The sequence below is a fragment of the Clinocottus analis genome, unplaced genomic scaffold, assembly GCF_023055335.1.
Source record: "Clinocottus analis isolate CAN_PGR_092001 unplaced genomic scaffold, fCliAna1.0.p SCAF_12, whole genome shotgun sequence".
Lineage (NCBI taxonomy): Eukaryota > Metazoa > Chordata > Actinopteri > Perciformes > Cottidae > Clinocottus > Clinocottus analis.
The window spans coordinates 4,780,898-4,793,306 of record NW_027175843.1 but is presented as its reverse complement, the minus strand read 5'-3'; the positions used below and the strand labels follow the sequence as shown (position 1 = coordinate 4,793,306).

The 12,409-nt window shown below is 44.4% G+C and overlaps 1 protein-coding gene across 2 annotated transcripts in view; it reads left to right on the top strand.

The window, feature by feature from the left end:
* The window catches only part of itgbl1 (integrin, beta-like 1), a 48,434-nt gene that overhangs the window by 13,349 nt on the left and 22,676 nt on the right, over window positions 1–12,409 (top strand). For both annotated transcript variants that reach the window (XM_068572159.1, XM_068572158.1), the window contains exons 3-7: window positions 1,888–2,034; window positions 3,273–3,395; window positions 3,689–3,829; window positions 7,081–7,221; window positions 8,382–8,528. In XM_068572159.1, the coding sequence (XP_068428260.1) occupies window positions 1,888–2,034; window positions 3,273–3,395; window positions 3,689–3,829; window positions 7,081–7,221; window positions 8,382–8,528 (699 nt within the window). The remainder of the gene's footprint in view (window positions 1–1,887; window positions 2,035–3,272; window positions 3,396–3,688; window positions 3,830–7,080; window positions 7,222–8,381; window positions 8,529–12,409) is intronic.

Below are 12,409 nucleotides of genomic sequence, written 5' to 3'. Positions count from 1 at the left end.
CCCCACCCCTTGGCGGCGTATCTGGTCCCTATGGGTCGGGGGCTCTGATTGGCTGGGCGCGCGTGTCCGGCGGCGGTGAGTGGGAGGGACCCTGATGTCCCCCCCCCCACCCCCCCTCCGAGCTATGGAGAATTACTGCTCAGGAAGCACTAGGCAAGATAAACTGTTGACAGACAGCCGGCTTCCCACGCACACAAACTTTCGCCCCCCGGCTGACAAAGAGGGTCCATTTTATGTGTCGGAGTGATTGTTAAGCAAAGATTAATGGGGGCCGGTGGGTGGCAGTGACTTTGTAATACTCTACTGAATTCAGTCGGAGAGACCTGAGCGTGGTCAGTTTCTATCCGTACAACCAAACGATAATCCAAAAAAGAAATGATTTCTTTTATTTGTTCTGTTTTTGTCATTTACATCTATTCTGCAAAAGATTGTGCAGGGATTATGTCGTTGTAGGCCAACCCCCAGGAAGTCAGCGTCACGCTGGTTACCTCGGCTAAAAATCCACTATGAGAGTTTTCTTCCATTTGATTTTGGATTATTGCAGTAAAATAAGCTCTGTGGCAAACAAACACTTCCAATACTTAGACTTTTTGTGATTTGTGAAGCGTGAATGCAATGGGCAGAAGCAAAGGGCTAATGTAAGACTATAACATGAGCATGAGTGCACACAACGAGGCGAAGAAGGCGGACTAGTCGCAGCGATGATGCTTCGTAGTTTTATTTAGACACTTGTAAGCAACCACTTTTAGACATTTAAAAGCTTTACTGCTGTATTTCAGATCGGAGCACATTGAAATCTTTTGCAACCGCAGATCTTATCTCGGGCATCTTAGCAAAAACCCATTCAAAGCTGCTGACCCATTTCCAGTTAGTGTTTTTTACTCATTCCTGAGCTCTTGTGCTGAATGTGTATTGAAGAAATCAAACATTAACCACAAAGCAATAAAACTAGTCAATGTGCAACGGCTGGGGTCTTCAGTAGACATTTTCTTTTTTTAATTTTTTTTTTACCACAATTCAAGAATTACTGACAAAAGAAACAAGAGTGTAAAGAGCTAAAAAGGCTTTATTATGCAAAAGATGTAATTGTCTCAAGATTATGTCTCACCAATGTGTCTCTACAATATAATAAAAGGAAGTTGAACTTTTGAACAGCGAGTGGAGAGAGCCTCTTATTCAGTTCACATGATGACAATCGTGTGAGGTTTCATTAAAACCAGTTCCTCAACATCATACGTGGCCTCTGCGGTGCGTAAGCACACTTTCCATATTCTTCTTTCGCCTTGAACACTTTCCCGAGTGTCCCCCGAGACGTATTGATAATGAGAAGAGACGGGGGACTCGCCCGCTGCTAATGACTGATTGATGGCTCTTGGAAAAAGGACGTCACGTTTACACGATGAACGAGTCGGGAGAATGATGGAGTGTGACATACAAGGCTCCCTTGCTGCTAAAGGCACTTGAGGCGGCATTTATAATAAGTCGTCAACATCCTTCTTTTGCATCACTCCTGTTTTACATGTTGCTCACCGCGAACATCAGCATGAGAAGAAATAGTGACGATATCACGGCGGTTGAATATCATCCTGAAGTTTTGCAACAAAAAGGAAGGTATTACTTATAATGTATGTGTATATATATATATATATATATATATATATATATATATATATATATATATATATATATATATATATATATCACATTCATTAAAACGGAGAGTACAATTGATGTGTTCCAATAGCTAGAAGTCGAGGGAGTCCTAACTCTTTCAGAGTTAGTTTCTTTCTCCTGGTCGTGCAACTGTTTTCCGAGAGTGCTTTGGCACCGGGCGTGCTTTTCCCAGTGTTGATGAACAGCATGGGGTGCGTTGTGCTTTCCCTTTAGACCGCGGCTACTGCGACTGTGGGACGTGCGAGTGTGACGAAGGCTGGTTCGGAGAGGCCTGCCAGTTCCAGGAGGAGTGTGACCTACCCGGCAAGAAGAGCAAAGAGCTCTGCAAAAACCCACAGGGGGTAGTGTGCTCCAACAGAGGTGACGCACACACGCACACACGCGCACACACGAGCACACATTTCCAACAAACTGATATAATCAACATAAAATATACACAACAATAGCATGTGTTGTACTCGACCACAGGCTTACAATTCGCGTACTTCAAACTGATATGCTCCATAGACGAGTAATACAAAGGTAAAATGATGTGTTTGATAATGTTTTACACAAGTTTACAATTAATAAGTATATAAAAAGCCACCAGTCTCAAACTTTTTATTTCCTTTGAATGTGCATTTCTTTCAGTTAAAAGCAAGCGACAACCACCGGTTCTGCCGAGTGTCATAAAACTCACGTTCTCTATACTCACCAGCAGGGGGCGACTCCTCCAGAAGTCTATGAGAGAATGACTTTACTTCTCTCTTGATTTATTCCCTCAGTAAACATTGTAAACATGAGTTTATGTCTCAATCTCTCGTTTCAAGTCTTCTTCAATACAGCATGATGTTCATTCAGTAAATTATGCTCCATTTAGAGTCAAACAGACCATAAAGCAGAGTATCCTTTAGGGCGGGCTTACTGTGATTGGCAGGTTGCTGCAGAGTCGTACAGCATCTCTACGTCACTGCTCCCCATTCCTAATATTGGTTGCTTCCATTTATCGGTTGCGGAAAAAACGAACATGCTGTTGGCGGTACTCCAAACTCAAGGCTTCAAAACGTCCACAAACCAATTGGTGCCGTCACAATGACTACGCACACGTCTTATATAAAAGAGACACTTATAATCTTTTTGTTCTCACACATATGCAACAATCCCTATTTCCCTAACCCAGGACTGATGATGCACTGATACGTTCATGCAATGGAAAACATAACGTTTTGAGTCAACAATACTGTGTTCACTTTGGACAAATCACAAGCCACAGCCTGTTTTTCGTGCGTCTATGTCCGTGGACACATGATTGAGCGTTGGCGCGCTGAAGACGCACACTGTGACGTGTCGACGGCCTCTCGCCTCACTGGGGCCGCAGTGCCTCCCCGGCTAAATGAAGGCTGAACGCGTGTCTCCGGTTTGCACATCTGCAAACCAGCTGGGCTCTTTCAGTGCACTAGAAACGTATACAACCAAGCACTTACTGTCATTTTACACACACACACACACACACACACACACACACACACACACACACACACACACACACACACACCTGCACGATCTTGATCTTGTTATCAAACACACGTGAGCTTTTAACTGTGTCTGGCATCTTTTAGGCACCTGCCACTGTGGCAGCTGCATGTGTGACAATAAGGACGACAGGGGTCTGGTGACGGGACCCTTCTGCCAGTGTGACGACAGCGAGTGTCTGGACGAGGACACCGGGGAGGTGTGCGGAGGTACGGCCCTGTCAATGCTAAATTATTCATTCTTAAGTTCATTTTGAAGAAGAAAAAAAAGCAACTGATGGGCTTTGCTCAGCAGGCCTTCGTTAGAAGTGGAGGTGCTTTAATTTGTCTAGCAAGTCTCAAATAGTGGCAATTAAAACTCTTTTCTTTATAAACGTCTGCTAAAAATCTATTTTGACATGAAATCCTTCGAACTGGGTAAATGAGTAAGAAGGAGTTATTGTCGAAAACCTGACAAAGGTGAAGTCATCAGTCGCCGCGTGTGCATTCTGATCTGCTTCCAGGCCACGGCCAGTGTTACTGTGGAAACTGTTACTGCGCTGCTGGTTGGCATGGAGACAAATGTGAATTCCAGTGTGACATCAGCCCATGGGAAAGCAAGCGGAGATGCACATCTCCAGATGGAAAGATCTGCAGCAACAGAGGTCTGTTTCCCCGCTCCACAGCCGCTTGTACAGTAGTCAAATGAGGTCATGTTTTTTGGATTCGACTGAATTTGTATAGTTAACTATAAATGTGATACGGCCATCTAGAATATAAAATACATCCAAAATATAACAAATATTGGAGAAAATATATCCGAACAAGTATATATGCTCGATGCAAATTATCTCACATTCACAAAGCTACGACGTATTGGATTAATAAGTATGGCAAGGATGCTGTGCAATTTCCTAATCGTCACTACAGCTTCTGAACCCATTAAAATCCACCTCATAAGAGTGAGAATTGAATTGTGTTGCTTGGAAACATGAAAACAAACACTGCAAATGGGATCAAGTTAATTTCCTGTGTGTTGTCTCGGGTCACGAAGACGACCAAAAAGTCACACGCTGCATCCGAAACAGCATCCGGTGCCCTACACACTCACGTGTGTGTACTGTCTCTCAACATACTTTCGTGCCGTCCGCCATCATCTATTATGAATGATGTCACCGCGTTGCATTGTGGGATATTCACGCCAGTGTCCTTTGCGTTCTGAAATATGTCACCGGAAATAGTTTGCATGCACTAGTTTGTTTTTTCTGATGTTGTAAATGTGTTGCGACTGCTTTTCGCTGCGCATTCCCGCGTTGCATAAGGACGATAAATGATTCGTGAATACTTCAACAACGCATCCTTTGAACGCAACCGCTATCCCCAAAGTAGTGGCGCGCTGGGGAAGGAATGAATGGAATCCAAACGCAACATGGATTTATATAAATCTTTGATCTGTCACAGTTTCCAGCATGTATGACAAGAGAACCCCAGCTCCAGCTCGTCTTCTGCTTTCTGACGATCACAGATGAAAAAAAAGAGTCAGTTTTGACATCCATCTTTTGAACTGAGTATGAAAAAAAAAAAAGATGGAGATAAAGGAAAAAAAAAAAGACAAAAGAAAATCACTGGAGGAACACAGAGATGAAGCAGAATGCATAGAATGGACCGGTTGAAGGAATCCTGGTGTTAATGCTGAGCGTCACCAGAGCGTGGCGGACAGACAGGCGGAGGAACAGCTTCACTAACCAGAGCTCAAGTGATCCTGCGGGATTTCAGGAAAGCTCTCCAAAATTAATTACAGTGGACTGGCTGAGGACTGGCTAAGTGGTAGGGGCCAAATGGTAGGCTGCATGGACAGAGCCCTATGATTTATGGTTGAGTGCACAGCCGACACTGCATGAACAAGCATCGACGGTGTTCATGGAGCAGCCCATTGTACTCCTGTTTAGGAGAGAAAAGGACAGTCGAAGGCCGGACAATCCCGAGAGTCCCCGGAGGAAAGAACACAGGAAACACGGCCACAATTAAAAAGAGTCAATCTCAGTTCAAATCCACCTCCACACATTTTCTTTTCTCTCTTTTTTTTTGTGTGTGCTCGCTCTATTAGCTTGACTGCGTTATGCAATGCATTCCAAAGTACTTGTTATCCGTCAATTTATTCATTGATTCCTTTTTGAAACATTGTTAGGTGGAAAGAGATGCCAGTTTTCTTGCTTTGATTTAGTTTCCTTCATATTTCTGTTGCGCAAAAGCTAAACAGTGTAAATGACGTGAAACAAATATGGACATGGAATCACAAATATTTGACTGGCAGTGACAACCGAAGGTGACACATTGTGTTCTGGAGCGACTCGAACCTGAGCCCAGCTCGTGTTATTTAGAAAAGGATGAAAGAAAAAATGTTTGGGAAAGATTATTTTCACATTTAATTACGTCTCTTCGAGGCAAGAACAAAATGTGATAATACTGCTTGGCTTTAATTTGATGTTAAATTATACTCGGCGTAACTGATGTAAAAAAAACCCCGCACCTTTACTGTAAACTGTCCAAAACACCACTTAACGACATGCACTGCCAACACATATTAAAGCAGAGTGTGGCCTTTGCTCAAAATATAAAAAAAATCCAGTATTTCACCCCCTCAAGTATTGTAAAAATATGTTAACATATTCCAACGTCGTTTTCATCCTGCCCCATTCGAGTGCAACACAATTCTCGGAAGTCAGACAATTTGGTGCTGATTATAATGGGAGACAACTCTCAATTCCCATCCCCTATATATGGCACGTCAGAATTAATTCTCCTTTTTAAAGCACCGGGAAGATAATTCCCGGTGATTATGGGAGATGGGAGAAGGACGATGATTGCAAGAGAGGGTTGATTTGATTTCATCACCCTGTATAGATGTAGAGATGAGTCTCTGCGCGAGGCTCAGAAATATCTCCTGCTCCACTTACGCTCCGAAATGAATGAGTGAATGATTTGGCTGACGGGCACACAATAGATCAAGACTCTGATCTAGATAGAACCCCATCGCCCCGCCGCCCTCCACCCCGCCTGTTCGGCTCACCTAGCCTCCGCCGTTGAGCTAATAATACACCCACCGTCGCGCTGTCAAAAAACGGTAACAGCCACATAGCGCCGGGGGCTAAATATGTGCATCTATATGGGATTTCTTGATCACAACAATTTGAATTGGAGATATTATCGTTGCACGAGGCACACAGAGAGGGGTTGATTCCTCTTTTGTGTTGAAGGGGGGATGTTGCTTTGTAGCCAGTAAACAGAAAATGCCAATGTCCTAATGGAGTCCCGGTGTTATTACAGCTTTTTTTTCTTCTTAGCTTGTACAGGTGCGTTAATGTGCTACCCATGACGCCAGACTGTCACATTTGTGGCAGACATTAAAGCGCACGGCTCTATGAATCCAGGACTCCGAGGTTAGGAGGGTGGTGAGGGAGGACTGCAGCAGGGCCGAGGCCCAGACACGCGCCAGCCACAGCCCGCAGGCTTGCCAGCTGGCCTGGTCCCCCCCCCAGGGGTTCCCCGTGCTCTGTCACCGCTGATAAGAGAAAATGGGATTTCCACTGGCTGCTGTTTGAGCTGGTGCCCTGGCTGAGATGTAAAAACAAATCAGAAAGAGACAGGCGGACGGATATGTAGATAAAGGAAGAAAAAGTGAGGCAGATGTTGGCTGCAGCCTAGAAGTAACTAAATAATACTTGCTTAAATCCTTCACGCTAGAAGCCCTCCCCGCCCCCCCTCTCCTTGTTTTTATCTTGACACAGACAGTACGTTATGTTTACCATCATTTATTTTCTTCCAGTGTACACTGTTGGTTTATTTGGACACTACAAAACAAACTGAATTAGCTGTTTGTGTGTATGTGCGGTCGTGTTTGCTGTGTGTGTGTCAGGGACCTGTGTGTGTGGAGAGTGCAACTGTCATGATGTAGATCCCTCCGGCGATTGGGGGGATATCCACGGAGACACATGCGAGTGCGATGAGAGGAACTGTCACGCGACCTACGACCGCTACTCCGATGACTTCTGCTCAGGTGAGCATGCTATGTTTGGATTAACGTACCTGTTTGCAAAAGTTTCTCTTTCAAATTTCGCCAAAGAATTGCACAGTTCAAGATTTCAGGAAATACGCTTATTTGCTTTCTTAAAAGTGAGATCGATAGGCTACAATATACATATGTAGCTAGAGCCAGCAGCTGGTTAGCTTAGCTTAGCATAAAAAAAAGGGAAACGGGGGGAGACAGCTTGCCTGGCTCCTTCAGAAGGTGAACAAATATGTGTACAAAAAACATAGCAGTTTTATGGTGTACGGCTAAATGTGACCTTCAACTTCATGTAGTTGTGCAAACAAAACAAATGGGAGTCGTACTCGTTTGTGAGCTTTGGAGGTGCTGGAAGGTATTTCTTGTTGTCTTTGGACAGAGCCAGGCGAGCTGTTTCTTGCTGTTTACAGTATTTATGCTAAACTAAGCTAACGTGCTGCTGGTCACAAATATAGAAGTGATATCGATCTATTCATCTCACTCTTTTTCCTAAAACGTTAAAGGGGCTACATTCTAAATCCAGAACATATCCCTGATCGAGGGATTGCCTCCACATAGCACGGCTTAGTAGCTAATGATGCTAACAGTCGAACACTAGCAGCAGTGCTCACAGAGCTAACAGTATTCACCTGACAGGGTGGGCGCTATGCGTTGTTCGGGACGCTCTTTACATAGCAAATAGTCGTTCTCTGCTATTTCTATGCTCTGAATTCTAAATTAGTCACCGATATAATGTATAGCTATAGTTTGAGAGAACGCAGACGCGACTCACATCTTAATGTCCTGAATCTGATCTTCCTCCAACAGTCTCTCTCCCCAAGAGCAGACCAGGTTTAATCAATGCTCATCCAGCAGCTCAGAGGAGGCCAGACTGTCAAAGCTTGTGTAGCCGATGTTCCGAGGACCTTCAATCTTCTCACCTTTAGCGTGACCGGCCCCTATTTCATATTGCTATCTCCCCTGCTCCACTTTCTCACACACTCGCTCCTCTTTTTGCTCTCTCCTCTGCCCTGTAACCCATCACACTCTCCCACCCCCCTGCTCGGTGTGCCTGCTTCACTCAATGCTGTTTTATCAAAAGAATGTCCCGTGCACAAAGCCCCTCCACTTTGTTTCACCTGTCTGCCTCCTCCACCTCTCCTCTTTGGCAGGTCACGGCCAGTGTAATTGCGGCAGGTGTGACTGCAAGGAGGGATGGGCCGGGAAGAAGTGCGAGCATCCTCTCTCCTGCTCCCAGCCTCCGGAGAGCAGTCTGAAGAAGTGTCGCGGAACGTCCAATTTGCCCTGCTTCGGACGAGGTACCTGGTCTTCCCCTCCTGCTCCTGTTGCCATGGTTACTGCAGCAGGCTGGCACTCTGTCGTCACCTCTTTGTGCAGAAGAGGCCGTTTCCAGTGCTCCACGTCTCTTCAACCATCCTTAAGAAAGCGTTAAAAGCACCGAGCAATCAAATCCGACAGCGTCTTTAAAGAAATCTAAAAGCAGCCACTCAGTGCGTTTTATTGTGGCGCATGCATGAATTTACAGTATGTGCAGGGCTGTACAGTATTCCTGCTTATGAGTGTGTGTTAGGGCCATATATATATATGCAAACGTGCATATTTTGTGAAATTAAGGTGCACTGTACGCCTGTGAGCTATCGCTGGAACAGCTCTTTCAATAGAAACAAGCAGTGGGTCGATGTGTGTAGATTTATCACACCGCACCGCATGCTTCATTAGTGGCCCTTCTGGACAGAGGAAGCTTGTTTTCCTGGAGCCGCCGAACGCCGGGACTAATACTAATATTAGGCTTGGATTCTCAGAGGGCATCACGGGAAACCCCGTGCTCAGAAAAACTAAAGTTCCAGGTTCCCTGTTGTCGTCTCAGTCCTATACCCTTGAGCCTGTTGATTGATGATAGTAAGGTGGAAGTGGGAGGGGGCAGTAGTGTCTATGTCAGGGCTAGAAAACCAATATGCTAGGCTGTTTGTGTGTTATTCAAATATTGCCGAATCGTGGTCGGAGCACAGAATTGCCTCTTCTGCCGGCTTCTGCTGCCCATTTAAAGCAGGCTTGAATGTGTGTGCTTATATCGGACCGCATCGCTCATGGCAAGCAGATCGGGTTGAGCTTTTTATGAAGGGCTTTTAAATATTCCATGAATATAATCCCGGATGGCACATTATGCCAATGAAATAACCAGGCACTTCTTCACAAATTGTTGTTCCATGGATGGATTAAGAAACATATGTTAAAAGCAACATTGTGTTTTCAGTTTTCCGTTTCTGCTGCTTAATTATTGTGCAAAAGTAAAACACCCACACTCTTGATATAATTGGTCGATTGGGACCAAAACATTTTTTTTTTCCAATAGATGAAGGTAAACACATGCAGTCAGTCCATTAAACCGCTCAGCTGCCACATCAGTTGATGCACAAACCAGCGATTTAAGATCACGCTGAACTACTACACACGCACACAGCCCAAAGCTTCTCAGCCAAAAAGGGGAGAACGAATTACAAAGCTTTTGTAAAGCCACGCTGCTTAATCTTTACAGGTGCTGGATATAAACGCCCCGGGCCACCTCTACAATATACTGTGTTAAACCGGAATCTTACTCTGAGCCAAGTGAGCCAAAAGGTATGGCATTTATGCTAAAGTCAGGTCCCACAGTCAGGCGGTTGGATGTAAAGACAGACGACAGCCTTGCAAATGGTGTTCGTCCAACATTCATGACATTTGAGTAAAGAAATGCTGTCTATTGTACAGCTTACTTGAAATTAAATCAGTTGCAAGGTTATTCATCCATAGAATTTCCAGCATAAAGCAAAGCAGATATGACGGTATAGCCTCGCCAGAGAGCTTCTGTGCCTACGTCCGGAGGTAACAATGCACAATGGCCGCATTGCCAGTGTTCTCAGACTGACTGACAACCTGCATTGTTCCAAATAAGATAAGATAAATTGTCTCGCAGCCATGCAGTGCACCCTTAGCAGTCTTCAAAGGCGTCCCTTGTATCTGTATTTTAAACTGATGCAGCAACCTTAATCAATCAGTTGTACAGTGCTGTATGGGGCATTGTTCAGTGCGCCGCTTCTCTGTTCATTTTGCTCCAAATATCGTTATGTAATATTCTGGGGAATACCCATCAGTGTACAGAGAATGAGATGACAAAAAGAAAAGAAGGCAGAGTCGAGTAAAACCTCCTGTGCTCTGCTTGCCTTCGCGTTCATAATGCAGTCGGTGGCGGATGTTACTACAAGGAGAACAACCTGCTTGGTCTCAGGGATGTGTGGATTTATCAGGGGTTAATGCAAAGCATTGATTTCCTGTATCATCTGACTGTGGGGTAAGTCAGTGGGGAATGCGAGTTTCTTTTGTTTTTTTCAGTCGCTGCTATGTTCTAAATAAAAAGCACTGGAGGTTACTGTATGTTATTATAGCGGCTGTGGATGTTCCTCACATCCATGGATGGGAACGCTGCTGATTAGATCAGGGGACCTACAACCATACTAGACTATAAGAAGTGGGCGTCATCGCTGTGGCGTCAGCTGTGGGGATGTGCACTACTGTTTTCAAGCCTCACGTTCCACATTTGGTTGCCATTTTGGTTTTTAGCCATCGCCATCAGCTTTTTTTGTTTTGTTTTACAACCAGGAGTGACACAAGAGGATGAGCTCAGTACAACACATGTTACAATTTACTTCTTTGCAGTGAAAACACACTGTGAAAGGGTTAAAGTAAAAAAACAAAAACAATGCAGGATTAAAGGCGCTTTGGCTTTGGCTTCCCTTTGCACACATCGAGCTTGCCATCTGCCTGAAAGACAGGCATGGTTGCGACCACGAGGACAGCTACATCCACCTCACCAAGAGCCAACAGGGGAACAATGACAGCAAACAGAGCTCACATAATGTAACCATGATATTGGCAAAGTGCACTCTACGAATAGAACCAATTTGGGGCCTTTGAATGCATCAACTATTCTTGACATATTGTGTCCGTTCCATAAAAGACTTTGGTTTTTCGACGGACTCAAACCAATTCCACAACAACATGGTTGAGCAGGCTCGACGCTCACATAATGAAACAGCAAAGATTAACTTGTGCCGAGGGAGTTAATTAGCTTTAATTCCTCCAGCAGTACCTTTAAATTATCTCCTATTGCCGCAACAAAATGGAACTTTAAATTACCCCGAGCCAACGAACAATTAATGTGATCCATAAATTCCTCTTTTTAAAAATTGCTTTTTGTTATAGACATCCCAATCCATGCAGTGACAGTCTAAAGTGTAGTTTATGGACTGTCTAACATCTGCGGAGGCCAACGATTTCTATCTTTCCCATGTTGAAGGCATTGTCTGTGCACCATTCGTTATCCTCCTGCTCCTCTGTTGTGTCTGCATGTACTATTTACCGTCTCTGTTCAGAGGTCTAGAGGAGGGAAACTGCCAGGACTGTAATAAGGAGCAAGGTTGACTGTGTGCACATGCATACCTTAGTTTCTGGGGTGGCGTGCATGTGCTTCCTTTTTTTCATAATATGCCCATTTGGTTTAGTGCTTGGAAGTTCACAATCGCTGGAAACAAACGGGTGTGACAGAGTTCATTGCAAGGCTTCGATGGAGGGCGAAGGATGTGCAGGGAAAGACAGCGATGAACACAATGAAGTGAGACCGGAAGAGTAAGAGAGAGAGAGAGAAAGAGAGAGAGAGAGAGAGAGGAACTGAAGGAGACAGATGTAGAAAATCACTTAGGCATGGATGAATGCGACTGGTCTGAGGTGGCAGCTTGAGCGGAAAAGCCTTGAAATTTGAAACAGCAGCTCCGGGGCTTTTCTTTCTTGTGGATAGCACATTCTTTACACCGCGGTATTTCCTCGAGGAAACACCTGCTTTCAACGTCTTTCTGCTGATCCTCGGGATTCCTTTCTCTGCTCTCCGAAGTGTGGGCTTTAGTATACATTAATTATGTGCAATCCCATTCAAATGTATTAAGAAAGGCGCATTTAAAAAACAACAGTAGAACAAAGAGCTGTCTGAACCAAATGGATAAGAATTATTACAAAAAATGTAATCAACACACAGAGTGAATTTAAAAGGCAAAAGGACAATACAATAATAAAAGCAATAAGACACCTATCAGACTGAATAAAAAGCCAAGGAATAAGGAGGTGTTTTATTACAGTGTTTAAAAACGGG